The 21535-nt window shown below is 37.7% G+C and overlaps 1 protein-coding gene across 2 annotated transcripts in view; it reads left to right on the top strand.

Moving 5' to 3' along the window:
• The window catches only part of FBXL2 (F-box and leucine rich repeat protein 2), a 52435-nt gene that overhangs the window by 27138 nt on the left and 3762 nt on the right, over nt 1-21535 (top strand). The window contains exons 3-13 of one of the 2 annotated variants that reach the window (XM_084202731.1): nt 1698-1752; nt 3199-3273; nt 6163-6257; nt 8496-8564; nt 8651-8746; nt 9053-9179; nt 9375-9449; nt 12592-12722; nt 16608-16668; nt 18109-18153; nt 18446-18502. In XM_084202731.1, coding sequence (XP_084058857.1) covers nt 1698-1752; nt 3199-3273; nt 6163-6257; nt 8496-8564; nt 8651-8746; nt 9053-9179; nt 9375-9449; nt 12592-12722; nt 16608-16668; nt 18109-18153; nt 18446-18502 — 886 coding nt within the window. Of the gene's footprint in view, nt 1-1697; nt 1753-3198; nt 3274-6162; nt 6258-8495; nt 8565-8631; nt 8747-9052; nt 9180-9374; nt 9450-12591; nt 12723-16607; nt 16669-18108; nt 18154-18445; nt 18503-21535 lie in introns of those variants that run through there. The other variant, XM_084202732.1, reaches the window with a different exon arrangement.

The raw sequence follows: 21535 nt of genomic DNA, 5'->3' as shown, positions 1-21535 counted from the left end.
TGGATACCTCACTTCTAAAGCACGTCACGTTCTGTTTTAGGCAAGAGTATTGTGTCACAAGTTCTTTCATTGTGCAAATAACATGGAAATCTGTCTTTTGTGCTTCTGTAAATCTGAGATAACCCTCAGGTTCCACTCTCACAGTGGTTCTATGAGGAAGCTTCTGCAAGCCGGGAAGCTTTTGCAGCTCTCTCTTGTGTAATATCCACAACCTCATCTGCTGACATTTCCCTCATGGTGGGGAGAAAGGTGATGTCAGAAGAGGGTTCCTGGTGAGTTGCTGGTATTTATGCTGCTCTTAAAAGAGAGAGAACACTTTTCAGTGTTTATCTGAACAGTCCAGCGATTTTCTGAGCACATTGTGTACTTTGTGCATTCAATGCGGCTAAGTTTCCTGAAGTGGACAGGCCTCAGAAAGGATGTTCAAATGTCAAAATAGACGCTATCAAAAAAATGTTATTGACGGGATTTTATAAACTGTTTCATAGCTTCTGAAAACATCTTTCCTTTTGTTTGCTTGGCTGTTCGTTTTTTTGAGAAAGTATATTACTCTATGGTAAAAAAGAGAAGAAAAAAGTTTGTAGGTGTCAAATGAAATATTGGAAGACTACTATCTGAAGTGATCATAATAAATGTCCAGAAGTTTGTTATGTTTAAGAAGTACTTTCATTACATTTTTTTATTCTTACCACAGCTAAAACAGTGCTTAAGATGTAGGCATCCATTTTGAGCTCTAGCTTCAGGTTTTCATTTGAAAAACAGTAACCAGAATGTAACGTGATTAAATTCAACATCTCTTACTGGTTGATTGCTCCTCAATGTTAACATCTAACTATAATATGAAATTGTTCTCATTACTGTTCATGATTTTGATGACTGAAAAAGTTCCTTGGCCATCAGATAGCAGTTTATCAGTGAATTACAGGAACATCTTTCATATATTTCATAGCTTTCATTCTCTGTAATAGAAAATTATTTTTAATAGGAACTATATTTTATGATTAAGCTAATGATTTCTTTTTCACTGAGAACATTCTATGAATCAATTTCATTGGCGTTTAGAATTGGTATTTAGCAAAATTCATTTTGATAGTGAAAAATTTCTTTCTGTAAACTATTAAGAGTTGACAACCCTGAAAAACTGGTTCCATGATCAGAATAGTAAATCTGAATTTTCAGCTGTAGTTGTTTCTTGTAGAGTAAATTTTAAAAAAAGATACTATGTTAGACTTGGTAGTCACTGTGAAACCCTTTCAGAAATTTAGATCATTGTCCCTTGTATTAATACTTAGATTCTTTAACTTGGATTTATCTATGTGTTATCTATTTCTTACTCTTCACCAACCTCTGTATTGGTGTAAGTTATTTCTTTAATTGTAGCACAATTAAAGGAATATGAACTAGTTTCTCTGTTTAGTTTATCTGTTATAGTAAGGAGAGGGAACAGAAAATAGATTTTTAGAAGCAGCACCTGCTGGGTTCTCATATGTTGGTGTTGACTGTCTTTAGATGATAGCTATGATATTATTCTGTAAATCTCAATAACCAAAAATAATTTGATAAAACACTCATATAGCATTTAACCCGTTTCTTTTGTAACTGGTGTCTTTCTGTAGACCTACAGAAACGTGAATACATGCAGTAGTTGGAATTTATAATTAAACATTTTAATTATACTTGTTTTCCTTTCTTTCTAGAATATTTTCTTTCTTGGACATAGTTACTTTGTGTCGCTGTGCACAAGTTTCCAAGGTATGTATTTCGCTTGTGGTTTTTTGTTGTTCCCTATGCTATTCTCTTAATTACATCCAGATAATGGGATTAATTGCAATTTGCTTCCTGTTTAAAAACAAAAAAGTTTTCTCAGTCTCTTAATTTATTAAAGTAAATGAGCAGGGGTCCCAATTTTGTATGTAGATGTGGGCTTAGTTGCTGTATTAGACAGGAGTTCTGTCTAAAGGTTGTGGAAAAGATATCCAGTCCTGTTTGCTCTGTATCTGGAGAAGGGATTAAGCCCAGTTTGGCATGATGGCACTTGCTTTTTATAAAGCATGTGGCTGTATAATACTATTTTTCAGGTGTAATTGCTGCTTAAAATTCCATGTAGTTTGGTTAATGTGCACCATGTGTCTAAGAAGTAGATCCATCATTTTCTTGCCAAGTACAAAAGTAGATGGATGCTAAGTAGATGGACTGCTAGTGGAGGAAAAAGGTACACACAAGATATTAGTGAGGGCATGCTAAGTTTTTATGTTTAACTTGTCTTCATTTTTTCTTCTTGAAATAAAATGAATAATACTCCATTTCTACATCAGCTGCATACAATGAACTATATTATTATACAACATAAATGAACTTAATTTCATATTTTTCTTCCTTCTCTTACTGTTGGGTTTGGTTTGGGATTTAATTGGTTGTTTTAATGTATAATTGTGTAATTATTTCATTCTTTATGCATATCACCCTATCCTGCAACTTCAGTAAATCTTGTGAGTCAGGTAACATCAGGTTTCATCTAAAACCTACAAAACTGCATAAGAAAACCAAAGTGGTTGAATAAATTGTTATTTCTCTGAAAACTTGTGAGTTGGATGTGGTATTCTTTTTTCTCTCATTTTCTGCATATATCTGTGTTTCTCTGGCTTCTTACTTTTGCTTTTCTTTGAACAACTATTGCTTTGACAGTGAAGGACAAGCTCTCAAACATGTACATGTAACTTAGCAGATGGAAAGGAAAGGCCTGGTCCCAATAGTGGAAAGTCAGCAGTTTTCTGAAAGGTTTCTGTTTTCTCAGAATAGTAACTAGTGAGGTTGAGGAACTGTGGTTTTATTGAGAGGAATCTCATCTGCAGCTACTTTTTTTCCAGTTAGATGTAGCAAAAGTAACTCATTAGGAAACTTTACAAAAGCTTTTTAAGAATGGAGGGTTAAATCTTTCTGTGTATGTGCTTTACATTTAATATTTTGCTTTGCCATAAGTTTTGTAGCCACAAGTTAACCTTTGAAGTGTAGTCCATTTAGGACATTTGAGATTAATTTCTGCAAATTCTATGTTTTTAGCTATGTATGAGTACGAATATCTACAATTTTTTTTTTTAATGCTGCCTGAAATTGTCAAGTTTGTAATTGCATTTCTGAGAGGAAAATGAAGGGAGCTGGCAGTGGAAGTAATAAATAAACTGTATTTGTTTTCTGTAGGCATGGAATGTTTTAGCTCTGGATGGAAGCAATTGGCAAAGAATAGACCTCTTTAACTTCCAAACGGATATAGAGGTTAGTGTCTTTTTCATTTTAGGGTATTTTTTATTCCTATGGAGATGTTTAAGAGCATAGCCCATTTTGAGTGCCCCACATACCATGCTTGTTTTCACACATTTTAAAGACTAAGTTCACAGAAATAGTACTGTGAAGCAGCAAATGAAAAAGAGCTCTGTATTTGCCTTTTTTTTTTTCTGGATCTGTGTTTCAGTTTTGGTTGCCAGCTGTGTATCAGATGATTTTTATATATCATATATATATGGCTCTAGAAATTGAAGCCTGCTCATTTCCAGAAAGGCAAGGTGTAAACGGTGCCTCTGGATGGAGTGAGATTCTTGGAATTGCTTTTACAATCTAGAGGATAGTTTTGCTAGTCCCAAATCCTTCTATGAGGGGGCCATCTAGTGCTGGAATCTCACTGGACACTTGGCTACAGCATTTGGAGATTGAAGCCTTAAAATGCTGGACAACTTTTCCTGCTGCAGGGTTGCCTAGATTTGATTTGTGTGTATCTGATCACCATTTTATGACCATTTGTTTCATAAGGTTTAAACCTTGTGTGAGGTGCAGGTACATGTGAAGTAAAGTCTTTTCCAGTGTATAATGAAAGGTTTAAGGGCAGACTTGTCTTCTCTAAGAAAAACGTGTCTACATTAATGCTATCATAGATGTGCATAACAAAATAAAATATGACATCTGAAAATGAAGAAAAAAAGTAGTGGGGAACAACAATTCCTTGATTCAGTCTGAACTGGTTTATTATTTGTTGATACAGATTAAATGTAGACTACAATAATAGACTTGCTTCTGTATTTTATGTTTTAGCTTCTTAGTTGCATGAATAAAATCCAGATGTGTTTCATTTGCTGCATTTTGCTAACCATAGTACAAACTGTTCCTAAAGCTTTGCAGTAACATAGAAGGTAAATTTTTTTCACCATTCTTCTAAAACTTTATTGCCAACTCCTGTGCTCTACTTACCTTAAACAAGAGGATCTTGCAGAGGTAGGAGAAAGATTTTTGGCATCTGACTCAATCTAAATGTGTCAAAGAAGACTTGGAGTTTTCATGTCATGCTTTCAGTTACCCTTAATCTTGTGTTCCTCATTTGCTAAGAAGTAAAGTAAAACCCCGCAGGTCTGCAGTCCTTCCTGTTGATAGGCCTTTTCTGTGTTTGCAGTAATTTTGGTATTTAGAAACACAGGATTGTATTTTCAAGTTTTCAATATTTTTGTGATATGTTTACCTAGTGGTGTTGCCCTCTGAGATGCTGAGGTATTTGTAACATGGGATTCAGGAGAAGGAGTGAAACTAAGTTATGATCTTCTATTGCTATAAAAAGCTATTGTGGTTTGGATCAATTCAGTTACTTCAGTATATTATATTTAAGTACATTTGTAATACATACCTCTTTAATTTACTCATAAAGGTGTGTTCAGCAAGAAATTATTTCACAAATCAGTTCTTCAACAAAATAGTTTCGCATTTGGTGTCTAAGAGCTCTTTTTAGCTGTTTTAGAATCATATATTTTTTGTCTGTGAATTTAGGACAGGTAAAAGCTCCCAACTATATTTGGCAACTTTGTGCTCAGTTGGATGTTGTGCTGTTTGGTGATTTTTCAGTCAGTACTTGATCTAAGAATATCAAATTATGAAAAATTAGGTTTTGTGAAATTTTCTTTATTTAATACTTCACAAGGTAGAGAATAAGGTGGGGCGGGGGGGGGAACCCTATAAAAAGTGTTTGTTTTATATCAAAAATGTGTGATCTTGAATTTAAATGTACCTTAGGATTTCTTGGTATGTGGAACCAATTGTAAGCTGGGGTAGGTTGAAAAACTAATTTTTTTGAGTGACATGCATTTGAATGCAGAAAAGTTGTCTTCTTTAGTGTGCTGGGCTGGTTTTGGGGAGGTTTTATGTGATTAAAGAAATAAATGAGTTTCAGAAAACTTATTATTTGTTTGTATTTTCTTTGAATAATTATTTAGGATTTGGCTTTTTTCTGCAATGTAAATTGAACTTGCATTATATATTATTCATTGAAGAATTTATCCTTACAGTAAAGGTATTTGGCCTTTGCTGAGAAATAATACTGATTAATTGAAAAGCTTAAAAAATTAAATTAGATTTTCAGTTTGTTTTGGTGAAAATTCTTTGGAGTGATAAGATAAGCAATGTTGCTTATGGACCAAGAAACAAGCTCTGATAAGAAAATATTTTCCCATAGTGATGGCCAGGACATTAGTATTAGAGAAGGACAATAAAATGTAACAACATGACAACAAAAAATCCCCTGGCCTGTAATTCTGCACATATTTCTTCTTTCAAAAAATAAAGGGTGAGTTAAAAATGCACAGTGCTGTTAGGTATTAGTCCTGTTGCTGCTCCCACCAAGGTGTTTGGCACCATTCAGTTGCAAGCATCCCTGGGCAGGAGCTGTAAAACAGAGACTTACTAGAGGCTGTTGTGATGTACTGGCCTAAGCAGTTCTCTGTGGGCAATTTCAACTTAGGTGCTGTAAGAGTGGCTGGGACCCTTGAGGAGTGGCCAAGCCTCCCATTCCACCTCTGGGGCAGTTCCCTACCCATCTGACAAAAGTTAAAGATCATTTTAGTAGTCTTAATGGGTAGGGTGTGCTTTGACAAAAAAATAAGCTGTGTGTGATCGAATGAAAAAAAGGAAGAGAGAATTAAAGATTGAATTGAACAGTACCTGAGTGTGCATGGAGATTGCCAACAAGTAACTGTTCTTTCTTAAAGCAGAAAAAGGAATTCAAAGAGTTACAGTTCTCAGTATAGTGGGATGTAGCTGGGGCTAGTCTTAACTACTGGGATTTTTAATTTGGTTAGAATATTGTGTCAGAATAAAACTCAGCTAAATCTTCCTTTTATTTGGTTTAAGGGTCGTGTTGTGGAAAATATATCAAAAAGGTGTGGTGGGTTCCTGAGACAGCTTAGTCTGAGAGGATGTCTTGGTGTTGGAGACTCCTCTTTAAAGTAAGTAAAATCCTTGATGGAGACATCGCTTGCTTCCTAATGTGTGCACCAACTTCAATTAGATTACTGTTATGTCTGTTTGTATTTCTGAGTCCTGACTGATGAGCAAAGTGGGATACTTAGGTAAGTACTAAATACCTTAGTATTGATTGACTAAATGAGACATCAGCTTGAGATCAAAATATAGCTTCTGTTATTTTCTAGCAATGAACTAAGAAATGAAAGCTTGAACTAAGAAATGTACTTTTAAGAAATGAACTAAGAAATGTGCTTTTCAGAAGCATGGCTTTTTTTTTTCATTAGGATTATGTTGATATTGGTCCATTTTCAAGTGGTTAAAATGTTTTCAGACTATACTCTGGCTTCCTTCAATAGTCCGAGTATCAAGATTAGTGGTCATTTTATTGTTTATCATCTTGTCTGGACAAGAGGTGACCCTAGAAATAGGAGGAAGGATAAAGACTGGTACCTGCATTGAGTGCCTTCAAAATCAGGAAAGACCTGGAATTCTTTTCTTGGTCAAAATAAGAAGAGGCAGGCGACAAGAACATCTTGGAATGGTCTAGAGAGGACAGAGTGACCCTTCTTTTACACAGGGTATGAACACAACTGTGTGCTTTGTTCCCAGAATCCATATAAGCTTTTTCCAATGCAAACTGTTTAGCCAGGTTCTTCTGGATATTTCTGTGAGTATCTAAACCCTAACATCCTACCTCCAGCTGAAGGTGGAGCAGCACAAATGCTTTAGGGCTCAAAGAACGTTTGGAGGAAATCTTGGGGTCTGGCTTTTTGCAGTTATGCTTTCCTCCTCTCTCCCTGGAGCCTGGGCTGGATGGTGTTCAGTCTCAAGTACTGTGGCCATTCTCAGGTGGAAAATATAAGCACAAAGATTTTGTTATCACTGGACACTAGGCTAGTGTCCTGTGGCCTTTCCCTATTTCTAAAATTTATAAGTAAGTCAATTCTTTAACTTTTGTCTCTAGAGTAAATTCATGCAGCATTAATTTTCAGATACTTGTTCTGAAAGGGATTTTTCCTGTAAGGCTATTTGCGTTGTTTCCGGATCTATTAGTTTTGTGGGCAATTCTCATTTCTCTATCTATCCCTCTCCTACATCAACTTTTGAGTAAAATAGCCAATTACTGATGTAGATATTGGCCATGTAAGCACTGAATGCTTGTGGCAGGTCTGTCAGGACATGCCCCGTGCTTGAATCTCAGAGGCAGTTTGCTGTTCCTCCAAAGTGTAACATCTTTCCAAGTGATTTGAAGAGTGTCTTGATTCTAAATCTCCCTCTAGTATATGAATTTTGGAATAGCTGTTTTGAATATTCAAGTGGAAAGTCTCACCAGTATAATTGCTTGCTGGGTTTTTTTTCCATTGTTTGCAACCCATGCTATAGAGCCAGAAGTTGTTACCAGCTGAGCGTGTAGTCAGATCTGTTAACCAGGGCAAGCCTCCAGACAAAACTGTTTTTGTGTGTTTCCTTCCCTCCTGCCAATAAAATCCATGCAGCTGAAGGAAACATGGGCAAAAAAACAGTGTTCTGAAATGCAATGTATCTGTAAATATTACTTTGCACAGATGAAAAGAAAACATATATATTTCTTCCGGCTAATTATTATAATGATATATACAGGCTCTCAGCAGTATAATAGCTCCAATCATCCTTAAAGTTCATATCCAGTAGTGCACACTGATGCTTTTTAATTTTTAAAATAATAAAGAAGCAATTTGCAGCCTACAGGGAATTCCACTGGTAGTTGTGTAGACTTAGGTCACCCTTGCTATTGTACCAGGTGTGTCCCTTTCCATTTACTGTGGGAGCAAGTTCCTTATTAAGACTTGCAAAGGTTTCAGTAATGAGATGTGCAAAAACTCTTCCCAGAAGCCTAATGTTTAACTGATGTAACACTTGAAGCTTTCTGTTTATGCCCTTTGAGTTTTTGTTACGGTGTTTGAAGCAAGTCCTGGCTGATATATGACAGAAATAACCACCTTGCCCAAGTGGTGTTTGTGAGAGAAACAGCACTTTCCTAAGACCAGGAGCTTGCAGTAGAAAAAGGAAAAAGCTACCACTGAGAAATGTGTTTGACACATGCTTTGCAGCTACTCTGTGGCTGGAAGATCAGGCTTTTTTGACCAAGGTGGGAGGAGGTACAGGTGGGACAGAGCGCGCTCTAGTGACTGCCTTGCACTCGGGACATCTTATTAATTCAGCTTTTTGTTGTGTTTTAGGACCTTTGCACAGAACTGCAGAAATATAGAACACTTAAATCTGAATGGGTGCACAAAAATCACTGACAGGTAAGTCAAAGAGGTTTTTTGATTGATGGGAAAATTTGGAAAAAGAAGTAGCTGAAGGTATTTTTAGTGTGTCTGCTGTTTTGCAGCACGTGTTACAGTCTTAGCAGATTCTGTTCCAAGCTGAAACATCTGGATCTGACATCCTGCGTAGCCATCACAAACAGTTCTTTGAAAGGCTTAAGGTAAGAAGATTCAGTGTTCTGTGTTAAAGAAAAGTGTTTAAAGAGCTGTTCAGCATTTAATAAAGTTAAAATATTGGTGCTGAACCTTTGTACTGTGAATCAGCACGGGCTGTATTCTATATCTAAGACTTCTGGGTTGTAGACTGTGGTGCTTGTGTGTGGTCTTTTCTCATGACTTTTCTGTGGAGGCCTGGCGCAGTCCACTGGCTATCATTAATTTCTAACAGTGTGTTTAATTTGGGTTTCCCACTGTTATGACTATTTGAAGGCTGGATTTAACTTTATGTATTTTTTTAATTCTCCCAGTGAGGGTTGCAGAAATCTGGAACATTTGAATCTTTCCTGGTGTGATCAGATTACGAAGGATGGTATTGAAGCACTGGTGAAAGGGTGTAGTGGACTAAAAGCTCTATTTCTTAGAGGTTGCACACAGGTACATAATTGCTTGGGTGATCCTTTAGGAATAAAATTTTATTTTGGGTTTTTGAAATCTCCATGAATTAAAAAATGTCATTTTTGTTATAGTATTTTGTTCAGTATTGCAAGATGTGTACATTTTTTTGGCTGCTTTGCTGTGCTTTTAATTTCTTGTTTCTTTTCCTATGTCCAATTTAATTACTAAATGCAGTTAGAAGATGAGGCATTGAAACACATTCAAAATCACTGTCATGAGCTTGTAATCCTGAATTTGCAATCGTGTACAGTAAGTATTTGAAGCTTCCAAAGGTACATTCTCTAAAAATCAGAAATCATTTTGAATGCTAATCAATTGATCTGCTATACACTTAAGTAAGATAGTGCATTTATGGAGTTTATAGGATTTTGTGTGAAATAGTATCTTTAAATGACCTGGCTGTTTCTACAGCTGAGTTTTGACTTGAAGTGTTGGGTTATTTTTTCCCCTTCATTACATCTTTTAAGTGTGGTAAACTCTAGAGTAAGAATTAACTGCATTCATTCAAATTTCATGAACTGTATAGCATTTTGGTCTATTCATAATTCTAAGGTTTCTAATTGAGCAGAACTCATGTTCTGGGCTACATAATAGAGATTAAAAAGTAATGGCATCATAACTGAAGATGATTCAGAACCATCTAAGTGGCAGAAGGGCATGCCTTTCCAATATTAATGGAGAACACATTCATTAGTCATGAAATGACTAGGAATCATTCATGTACTTTTAATTCTACTTAGAGAACACAAATTTTCTTTGCTCTGGTTAATATTGGCTTTTTCATTGTTTCTGATGTGACTTTTCAGGAATGGGAAAGGCCTTCTTTTGGATTTTAAATATATCTAAGTCATTCTTTCCCTGCAAATAAGCCTCAAAAGATATTGAAATCAATTAGGATTTCAGTGTTTCAATCATGCAGAGCTGAATAATGAAATTATATTTTTGTTTGTTTGTTTTTGAAAAGTTTTCTAGTTTTATTGCTAGAAGGTATCATAAAAACCTGCCAACCTTTCAAATCTGTTTTACAGATTGTTCTAGAATGAATGGGGCATGGAAACATTTTTTGTTAAGATTGAACCTAATAGATTTCTTTAAAGTGTTGAGTATTTTTGAGTGTTAGGGATTATTTAAAGTTACATTAAAATTGCAGAAAATAAGAACAATAAGAATACAAAGCTTGAGCTTCCATGACACTAATGTTTAGTGAAAGAGAATTTTTCAGTCTGAATGTAGGTGCCCACTGAAGCTGGGCACTGAAAGAGAATGGCAGTGAAGTACCTTCTTTTGGTCAGAACCACACTTAAATAAAGTCAGTACGTAATTTCCTCCCCTTTTACTCTTCCTTTTGCTGCCCTTCTCACAAGTTCTTTTTCTGTTGTGTTTTGCCTGAGACTGAGATATATCAAGGCCAGCCTTTTCTGACTGTTCTTGTGGAAGGATCTCAAGCAGTCAGATGATAATCAGTTCTTATCTCTCCCACTTCACAGTGGCATTGGCGCAGAATTGCACCAGAGCTTTCCTTTGGTCAGGATATCTGTTGTTATTTAGTACAAACAAAAAATCCTCCTGAGGGAAAGTACTTTTTCCTTTCAGTTTTCTGAGTTGCTCGTCTGTGTGTCCTACTTAATTGCATGTGCTTTAAAGCTGTATTTCTCTGGAAGTGTGTCCTGCTTGCTATGGCTTGGAAGAATGCTTCCAGAAGCATCCAGGCTCCATATGATCAAAGGGATTTTTACACAGCAGGTGTCCTTGTGCTTTATATGACCCCCACTGTCATTCTAGTGACTGTTTTATGGACCCTGTAAAATGCCAGGCCAGCTCCAGCAGCTGTGGAATGAACTTGTATTAGCTTTGGAAACTGCACATTTGAAAGGTACCATCTTTAGAGAAAGATTTTAGAAACTTGCAGGGACTTGCAGGCATTTTTCGAACACTTTTCTTTCCTGACAGTGATATGGGCATTGAAATCACAAGCAATTTCAGAGTGGAAAATTTTCATATATGACTTGAGGGCTTGTTACAGCAGCATAAAATTTACATAGTGCTTGCCTTCAAAGCCATCCCTTTTTCCAGTAACAGCATCATGTGTATTTCTCAAAGCAAACAGAACAGTTCCAGAAAATAACATGGTTTTGGAGAGTCAAATCCAGAAGCACCTGACTGATTTGGACAGAACTCCAAAACTTATCTTCTTACCTGTAGATTATACAAATCTTTCTGGATCCCCCAAACGAGAATTCTAATTTTCTGCTGATAATAATTTGACTGAGTTATTTGCAAAATCTAAACTTCTGATATTAAAAAGTGCTGGGCTGGGGAGGGAGAAGCATAAGGTAATCTCCCTTTGTGCCGAGCTATTTCTCATCCTGTTTTCATCTAGGAATGGTTATTTTTGTGGTAATAGTATCAGAAATACTCTACAGTTGTATGAGCATACTCAAATGAGGGGCTTATACAAGGCTTTCTATTAAAAATACTGTGAAGGTCTTTGCTACTATTGCAAGATTAAGGCAGGAAATAAAACAACCTGTTCCACACAGCAGAAAAATTAAATTGATAAGTGTTAGGAGGAGGAGGACAGAGAGCTTTTTTCAGAAGACTTGTAAACAAAATTTTATTTGCACACGCACAGTCATCCAGTTCCTGTTGCTATTTTGTGTGCAGCTGCAATGGGGCTATTTCTTATAGTTCCTGTTTCAGAGAGAAAATGTATTTATTCATATTTTAAATTTGGAGTTACTCCTTACAGAATATCTACTACAAAATGCTTTTGAGAAATTAGAAGCCCTCTTTTGAGTTAAACTTTTCATCTAAAGGGGTATGTACAGGGTAGGGCAAATCTGGCTTTTACACTTACCTTCTGTAAAAAATGGATTATGTGTAATTGTTTCCCTGTAACTCTTGCTTCAAAAATTATCAGAAGCTGAAGGATTTTGCCCTTGCTCTAGGGCAAATTAGGTCGTTAACTCTCCTGCTGTGAGGCTTTGAAATCTCTTTTGCACTGTTCCCAAACTTACAGTCGCTGGAACAGAAGACCTGGATGCACCAATATATAAGAAGTGAGCACAATTTTTAAAAAATTAAAAAATTATAAAACAAAAAGCAATGTGAAAGAGGAAGACAACAAACAACTCTCACTTGGTGATTCAGACTGCCTTAGAGTAGAACTTAAGGTCTGTGGAAAAACACATAGTTAAGTAGGAATTATAAATGTTGGTTATCTTCAGTGTTATCTTTGTATGTGGTTTCCTGACTGTATTTTTTGGTTGAAAACCCAGGTTGCCTTGGTTATATACAGTGTGACAGTAGCAGTTCAGTGGCAATGTCTTGAGTTTTGTTCTTGGCCGATTACTTGATAAGGAAGTAACTTCAACCTTCTTCTGTATTGCAGCAAATTTCAGATGAAGGCATTGTGAAAATCTGTAGAGGATGCCACAGACTGCAGTCACTCTGTGTTTCAGGCTGTAGCAACCTGACAGATGCTTCTCTCACAGCACTTGGTCTGAACTGTCCAAGGCTGAAGTGAGTATGTCGTGAGTGTGTTGTACATCATGTTCTTACTGGCCTGATCTAAGAAATTCACTTCTGAAGATGAGCTGTATTTGCAACCAAAACACTCAGTACATAAACTTGAGGGCTGGTCCTCTGTAGCTTCATATTAATGTAGTTCACCGTATATCAGAAAAACAAAAGTTAATATATAAGAAATAATAAGTTAATATATAAGAAATAAGATGTGCTGAACCCAGCAGTTAAATTCTGTGCTTCTAGCTAAATATTTTAGGTACTAACTACAAGTGAGAAAAAAAGAAGATATAAAGCCCATTACTTTTCTAAAAGCTAAGTTATGTAGTTGTGTTGTTTCTTTTGATGTTTGTACTGTGGTGTGGTTTTATGCAGTCATTTGTCTTGAAAAATAGCTAAATTATATCTGATTATTATATTTAAAGATTTTATTATGAAAGTGCTTTTAATATGCTCTGCAATACAGCCTGGTGTTCTTAAACTCTGAAATAAAGTGTGCTCATGTCTTTGCAAGCATGGACTGATATTTATGAGAGATGTTTTGAACAATAGGGGCTTATCAGTTAAAAATAATAAAAGCTTCCACATTGGTGTAATTTGTGCAAACATATATGCTATGGTGGGCTTTAAAACCATAGTTCAGTTATGCAGCAGCTCCCTGGTTAAGGAGACATATTGTAGAGACAGATAATACTTTCAATTTTAAAATAAATCAAATTAAAAGATTTTTGGATGACAAATGGCCATTTATGACAGGAACACACAGGAGTCAGGACTTGTTATCCTTAAATCACAGACAGTGGAGGAATGAGTAGTGTGTAAAAAATAGGGGATGCTGCATTCAAATTCCAGTGTACCATGTGCTGATACACGGTGTTCCTTTAGCTGAATGGGTGAAAAAGAGCTTTTGTTACTGTAGAAAACCTGTCCTTAAGACAATTCCAGGCTGACAGTGCCCTTTGTGTCCCTGCTCATATTTATTAGGAGCTTAGGAGCCTTTTGGCAAACTTAGTGGAGTTCCCTAGACAGCTGTGCTGTTACTGCTGGTCTTTTTCCACCATTTCTCTTGTTTTCTCAATTAGCATCTCAGATGGGAAATAAAAGGAGGTCTAAACTGCTGCTAGTTGCGCAGTTCTTTCCAAGGGCTGTACAAGTGCAACAGGAATTGTTTCAGCTTTGGTAGGAAAACTGTCAGCCACGAGGGGGAAGGCGTCTGCTGCTCTGCTCCTGTAATGAGGAACAGCACAGGGAAAGAACATGACCCTTTGCAGTGATTGCTGCTGAGGATTACTGCATGTTGGAAGGATAGAGGATGCAGCTGGTTACAGCTAGACTTTTGGGACCATGGATGGAAAGCACTTGATAAGAATTTTGTTGGAAATTAAAGGGAAATGTAATTCCACACTTGTTCTGTACTTTCTGAATATTTCAGTGTTGAGTGTGAAAGAAAACTCTGCTGCTGCTGCCTCTGTTGGACTTGTTGACCCTATCAGGAAATTTTTGTGTATTTTCTGTGCTGTGCTACTCTCACTTCACTTCAGGATCTTGAATGTCCTACTATGCTGCTTTCTATGATACTGTTGCATTTCCCTGATTCAGTTGTTACCAGTCACAAATATCTCCTTGGACAGAAACTTAGGTCAAGCTTTCAGCAGACCCTTCAGCTATATTTCTTATCTCACATCAACATACAGATATCTTATCATCCCTCTTTACATTTGCTCTTTCAGGTGCTTGGTACCATCTCTTTTTTTTCCTTTTTTTCTTTATTAGCACTTTTTAATGCTATAATACTTGTAGGTATTTTGGCAAGGCTTGTCAAGAAAAACATCTGTGAACCGTGAATGCCTTTGTCTGGGTGAGACTGTGGATCGTATTCTTCCTCTGTGTGGGAAAGTCAGGATCATATTCCTTTCAGTCCCACCAGGTGCTAATTCCACAGGAGTAGGGAGGTGCCGAGTGCAGAGATATTCCAGGTGTGCCCAAAAAGCAGCTCTAGGCAATGAATGCAACTGAGTCTGACTCAGAGAACATTTCTTCATAAGAGTGGAGAATCCCCTTTGAATATCATTTTGCCTCATCAACTCCTATGTTAGGTACTTTTTCACAAGTCACTGGGTGGGAAATTCATGTCAGCTGTAAAAGGAAAAAAGATGAGCCCTCTGTATTTAAGCACAATTACTAAAACAAAAGCAAAAATTAGAACTTTGCTCATTATTTCCATGCTACCCAATGCCATCTCACCCTTTTTTTTCATTCTGGGGCCTGTTTAATGCAGCATGTGTGATTACAGCTCACTCCCCATTCTCCTGCCCTGTCTGCACACCCAATTTCAGGACAGCTAGAGCTGCTTATCCTGTTTCTATAGTTGTCTTTTCAACTGGGTATGCAGGAAGTAGTGTCCTCACTATTTTGGATGTCATTGCAGATGTCATTGCCTCTGCGCCCCCCTTTAAAATCATCCATGTAATGAGATGGGGTTTCTAGCATTTTGATTAAAGGAGTTAGAAGGGTGACAAATGTGACCTGAATTGTGGGAGTTTTTTGTGGTGGTGTTGTTTTTTCCCTTCCTATTTGGTATAACAGGCAATTTTCAGAGTAGCTGAGAGTATTTTATGATAGGCTGCTAACTGCCCTGGATGGAAGGGCACAGAATTCCTGAATGTAAGTCTGTAAAGAAAGTCCCAGAGGTATTAGAACCATCCATTTGGGAAGACATGCCTGTCTTGTATTTAGCTTGAGTTTCCCTCATACTTCTGAACCTTGTTGGAAGACTGGAACTCTGAAAGTGGCTTTTCAAGCCTGTGGGGCTGCTCAGCTCTAAACTTGGCTGCCCTCTTGCTTTTGGCTTGGAAGAGGCTGATCCAGCAAAGTCATAGTCAGAGCCCCACATCCTGTACTTCGATGGGGTTGGAATTTGTTCATACACCCAGTGTGGCTTTTCCCTTTGCCCTTTCCCTCTAGAGAGAGTGTTCTAATGGCCTCCCAAAGCAGTGGAAGGATCTGGAAGCTTCTCAGTACTGCCACAAAAAGTTCTTTTGTCCCTCCTCCCTGCCTCCTCCCTGCCAGCCCCTGCCAGCCCCTGCAGTGGTTGCTATGGTAACCTGCACTTAGTTTGTGCTGCTCATCCCATGGCACTGTGGTTTCCCCTTACTCGTCTTGATACTCACTCCACCTGGAAAGGAAAGTGTTCCTTAAAAAAAGGACAAAGACAACAAATGGTATGGAGGCCTGTTGTGCATACTAGTTGTGATGTTTGGGGCAGTTGGACCTTCTGGAAGAGTGTTAGGACCTGTTGGAAGAGTGTTAGGAATATCTTTCCAAAACACTGTCATTTTCTTTAAGGTTGTGTTGATATAGTTTGTTGTTCTTACTCCAGGCTTGGAGGTTTTTAGCTCCATGCTTTCTGGTAACTTGCTTCACTGTGCTTCATGCAGGGGCTCTGAGGGGATTTCTAGTAAGCACTTTCTCAGTTTTGTTGTTTCCCAGCAGCCTGTGCTTAGATAACAGATGTAGGCTTCATCTGCATTTTCCTTAACTCATGGTTTATTTTCCCATATCTTTCCTCAGATAACACAGGAGAAAACTCGGTCACTATGCTTTTAGTGAAACAAGAGGTTAAAATGACCCTCATTGTGTATAATTTTTTTCCACTAAATGTTCTCTGACTGTCAGAATCTTCTGATAAACTGGATTAAAAGTCTGCTTTTTAATTTGAAATTGCGGTGAAAAATAGGGAAGGGGATGTGTGTGTGTATTTCTATATATATACACATACTTTTACTATTGAGAACTTTTAAGTTGCAGAAGACAGATTTGTATCTCAGATGCATTTGCTTCTCTCTATGTTAATGTTTTCTTTAACATTTAAAACTTTTCCAGGATTTTGGAAGCTGCAAGATGTTCACATCTCACAGATGCTGGGTTTACCCTTCTTGCACGGGTAAGGGTCATTTCAGAAGGCTACAGCTTGCCCTGTTTCATTGCTGCTGAGCAGCTGTGAATTGATGTAGTCCTGCTGGGAAGCAATATGAGAAGAGGAAAATTAAAGTAGAAAGAAGCCAGTGGAGGAGGGGACTAAAAAGCTATTTCATTTCTGGGTTATACTTAGATGTGCAACTTGATCTAATTTGCCATCTATCATTGCATTTTTCACTTTTTTCTTCTCTTTTTCCATTTGTTTCAATTGTGTTTATTACACTTAACATAATTCTAAACTCGTGTTACGTATTCTAGCCGAATTTCCCTTATATTGATGGCACACACCTTTGTGATATTTATATCCAAAAAATCAGCGTATAATTGATTGTTCTGAAGATAACTTTAAATGACAGATCACTTATATTGTTCATTATAAACTATAAGCACTTGTGCCCTGGTTCATGCTGTAAATCTGTACACTAAGCATATTGGTGTCAAATGATTCATGTCAGACTTGGTTGTTTGCTGGTTAGGAAATCTGAACATGAAAATTATACTCTGTAAATGGAATTTATGCTGCTGATATGTAATGTGAGTGAAAAGGAGGGTTTTTTTGGTACCCACAGTGGTTAAACAGAGTGGTTTTCTGATTGTCCAGCACTGCATCCTCAGGCTCTTGGTAGGCACCTCAAGCCTGCTCTTAAACCTTTTTTTTCCTGTTCCTGGAAAAAACAGATTGGGAATTGAGCCAAGCTTTGGCACTGTGTGGTCTGTTGCAAGGTCACAAGGTTACATCCTTTTCTTAAAATTAATCACGATCAGATATTTAAAGCACTTCTGAAAGCTTGCTGGGAGTCTCTCAGAATGTTGCTCTGAGAAGATTGGTAGGTGTGACATGCAGCTTCCTTCTGCCCTTAAAGTAGACCCCATTTTAATATTTTCAGCATTTATTGCCAAAGTATTTTGGTTTTAAGGCTTCTTTCTAATGTATGACAACGAAGGAAAATGTGCCATAGGCTTAAGTGTATTCCAGGTGAGTCAGGTGTAGCTGATAAAGGCAGAAGCTGGGTTCATGTGTGTGCAGAGGAGCTGGCTTTAGTGCATGGGCTGTAAATACCATGGGCTTGGAGTGAGGGGGGGAAGGGAAGCAGGGCTGCTGAGCACTGGTATGTCCTGTTCAAACCTTACAGGACTAGGAGGAGACATTTCACTTCATAGGAGAAAGGCCGAAATGTAGACGTTTCAGAGGGAGGTGGGGTATTGCTTGTTAATTGATCTGTTTATTTCTTTTAACAGTTTTTTTTGGTCATTTGATGGTGATCAAATATTTGAAGGGATTTAGATCACAATTTCCTTTTGCAAGCTGTGCTGTCCCATATTATAAGCCCTGTGCATCATTTTATGTCTATATGTTGTTTTATTTTATTTTTTTGTTTATCTGTTCATTTTTTGTTTATTGTAGAATTGCCATGAGCTGGAGAAGATGGACTTGGAAGAGTGTGTTTTGGTGAGATTTAATATGGAAAGGAATATTGAATGTCCAGTGTAAGAATGCAATACATTAACACCTTCGTCTAGATGTTCTTTGGTTTTTATAAATAGTGTTGTGTTTATGGTAGGAAATAGAAATAATTATTGGGAAATTCTATACAGGGAAATACTTGGAGAGTAACAGGTGATGAGTTGTTTTCCAGAAATAACAGAACCCTCATCTGGTAGAGAAAGAGATACCGTATTGGAGGGTTGCCTCTCCTACTGTCTGTTGCTTATGGCTGATGTTTGGTTTCTTTTGTTCCCAGATAACTGACAGCACATTGATACAACTTTCCATACACTGTCCTAAGCTTCAGGCATTGGTAAGTGTAACTCCTGGTCTGTGGCCCGTGATGCTGCCCCTGGAAGGACCCACAGGGACAACTCCTGCAGTACAAGCACAGGCAGTTCACTCTGTGTCTAGAAATAATTCCTGATGTACAGTGACACTGTGCAAAATATGTGCAAGTTTCATAAGTATTCCAAAAGCAGCACATTACTCCCAAAATATTTATATGCATTGTATGATTAAAAAAATATTACCAAATCAGTGAGTAAAAACCAGAAAGCTTTTATTTTATGGTTAACATCCTTCATATTTGATTTAACTTAAAGCACTTAAGATTCTTTATGGATATTCTCAAGTGTTCAGTAATGGTTTTTTTAGGGAGTATGACACTTCACATCAAATATTGAATAAACAAAACCACCCAGAGAAGATAAATGTAATCACTCTGTAAACAGTTTTGCATGCAAGCACTTTTTTCCAAGCACTTTTTTACATTTACATAATAAATTATGAAAGGTTTCTTGGGATTTGACTTTTGAACATAATTGGAGAGGAATGAGAGTGGGGTACCCTGCTTACTGGATTTCAAAGAACTGTTTTCTAGGGAGTGGTAGCTTAGATCTTTCAGATCATCAAACCCAATTTGAGGTAACATAAATTTGTTTGTTCTTCAGTCAAGGTACTTGAAAATTGCTGGATTGTTCTTACAGTAGGAGCTCCTGTATTTCAGGCCAGTTGTCCTTTTAGTGTAGATTTGTTATAACTACTTAAATCTACGTGAGAGAACAAGTATCTTTATAATCTGTTCTTAGATAGGATTAAAGGAAGGTGTTCTGCTTCCCTAATTAAATTGTGTTATGATTAGTGTTACTAAGGTAGCAACATGAGGAAAGATGGCTTTTAAAAGAAGCTTGTTCACTATTTAATGTTGTTGGTTTTTTTTTATTTTTCCTTACCAACTGTCTAGTTTCATTTCTGAACCATCATTCTTGATGTTAAACCAAATGAGTTGTCAGGAACTGTAGAGCCATTTATGTGGGACACATTTTTATATTGTAATCCCAGTTGCAGCCAGTTCTTGCAAGACATTTTTTTGTATCAGTTCTGTCAGTGCTTCAACAGAGATACCATAAAACCTCATAAATCCCAAGCATTTTTTTCTGAGCCTGCTCCTCTTTGCTGGCCTTTGTGTGTTTGCCATCTGGCAGGGAAGTGTGGCATTGGTGAACATCACAGCTTTTCCAAGGGAACCAGAAAACTTGATTTCTTTGGTATATATTTACATCTTTATATATAAACTGTGGATAGGAAGGATACATACTCAGAGATTGTGTGCGAACAGCAGTGGCTGAGAATTACAGGAAAAGACAAGACAAGGCAGGCAGGTGCCAAATACAGTGCATGAGCTAATCTTGGTGCTTCCAATGTCCTGTAAACTCCTTTGCAGCTGTGCTTTAGTGTATTTGCAGTTAGAACAAACATTTTGGAGTTGCAGAGATTGACTTTGGATTTGCTTTTGTCTTGTTTGGAGACTCAGTAGATGGTGGAAATGGGTAAATCTTCAGTATTAGAGTGCTTTATTGCCTAATGCACTTAAGAAGTAATTTCTGGGTAAAGTATTTAATGGTACATTTAAATTAGTAGAGAAACTGTGAAATACTCATGATAGTCCTGAAGGTGAGAAGACAATTGAATTCTTCACAGCCTGTGAAATTCTCATAGTATGTCATGCCATACTAGATTTATGCACAGCTTTTAGTATGTATTAACAGCAACAACAACAAAATAATTTGACCATATCTCTTTGTTCTTAAGATTTCAAGCAATTGTATTTGTAAAATTCCACATTAATGCTTTTTAGCAAGCTTGGGAAGTCAGAAAAATCCTGTGGTTTACTATGAAGTGTGTATAATTTGGCATATTTGTTCTACAAAGTTCTATGAACTCAGCTGTACATCCTGTATTGTCTTTGCAGTACCAATACCATGTCCCAGGAAAGCTGATTTTATAAGCTGCTTACTTCCAGGGATGGAACACTCCTAATTAGCCAACAGCTTCACACAGCCTCCTGTCCTTCCTTGGAACAGCAGCTCTGCTATGAACGTTGGTTAACCCTGCAGCTGCTGGTTGTCCCCAGGCTCTGAGCCAAACCAAGCGCTCAGAGCACGTACACAGAGAAAGGAGATACAGGAGAGAGCTGATGTGTTTGAAGACTTGAGAGATGCCTGAATGGGTGTCAGGAGTTAAAACACTGTTGGTAGGGGCAAGCACTTCATTTCTGCTGTCTTTTGGAGACAGCCTGCCCTTGTTGTGTTGCTTGGAGTTCCTGCTGGGTGCTCACACTTGGTGTCTAAAATTGGACCAGCTGGAGCTGAAGGGAAGCTGCTGAGGTGGCTCCTGTTGGACTCCAGGGAGATGCAGACCTGTCTGCCAGCCTTTCTTGGGTTCCCTGTTCATTCTGTAGAACAAAGGCAAAAAATGTTGAGGCCGAATTGTTTCAAAGAGCAGGACAGATGCCTTGTGACTGGTAGCAGGAGGGAAATGCTCTGACTGTAGCTGAGGTGAAGTAAGGTTGGATGTCCCCAGGTTGCCCTGTCAGGCTGGAATGAAAAGATGTATTTTACCCAGAGAGGGGAAAAGTTACATGTTAGAGTTGGGGGTTTGGCAGGAAGTCCTTTTGAGCACTGCTATTTGCTTGCTCTGAGTTAAAAAGTGCTTTTGGATTGCTACAAGTGTTTCTTCATCAGTTGCTGTCTGAAAAAAAAACTACTTGGGGCAAGGAACTGCTACTTCAGAACCAGGCACTGTTAGACTTAGGTACAAGTACAGGCAGATCACAGGGCTGAGCATAAAGCAAGGCGCTAGCTCAGAGCCCAGGGCAAGAGAAGAGTTCACAGATCCTGCACATTTCACTGGGGAAGACTTGAGAGCACTCGTTTCAGTGGTGACAAAGAGTGGTTTTTTAAGCCGCCTCTGAGGAATGTCTGTTTCCTGTTGTTGTCATCATCCGTGCTTCTCCAAAAGTCATGAATTCCCTAAAGAAATGAGGAGAGTGCTTTATGTGGTG

The sequence above is a fragment of the Fringilla coelebs genome (assembly GCF_963513975.1).
Source record: "Fringilla coelebs genome assembly, chromosome: 1".
Classification (NCBI taxonomy): domain Eukaryota; kingdom Metazoa; phylum Chordata; class Aves; order Passeriformes; family Fringillidae; genus Fringilla; species Fringilla coelebs.
Note: the sequence above shows the minus strand (reverse complement) of the source record. Positions and strands in the feature narration are given on the sequence as shown.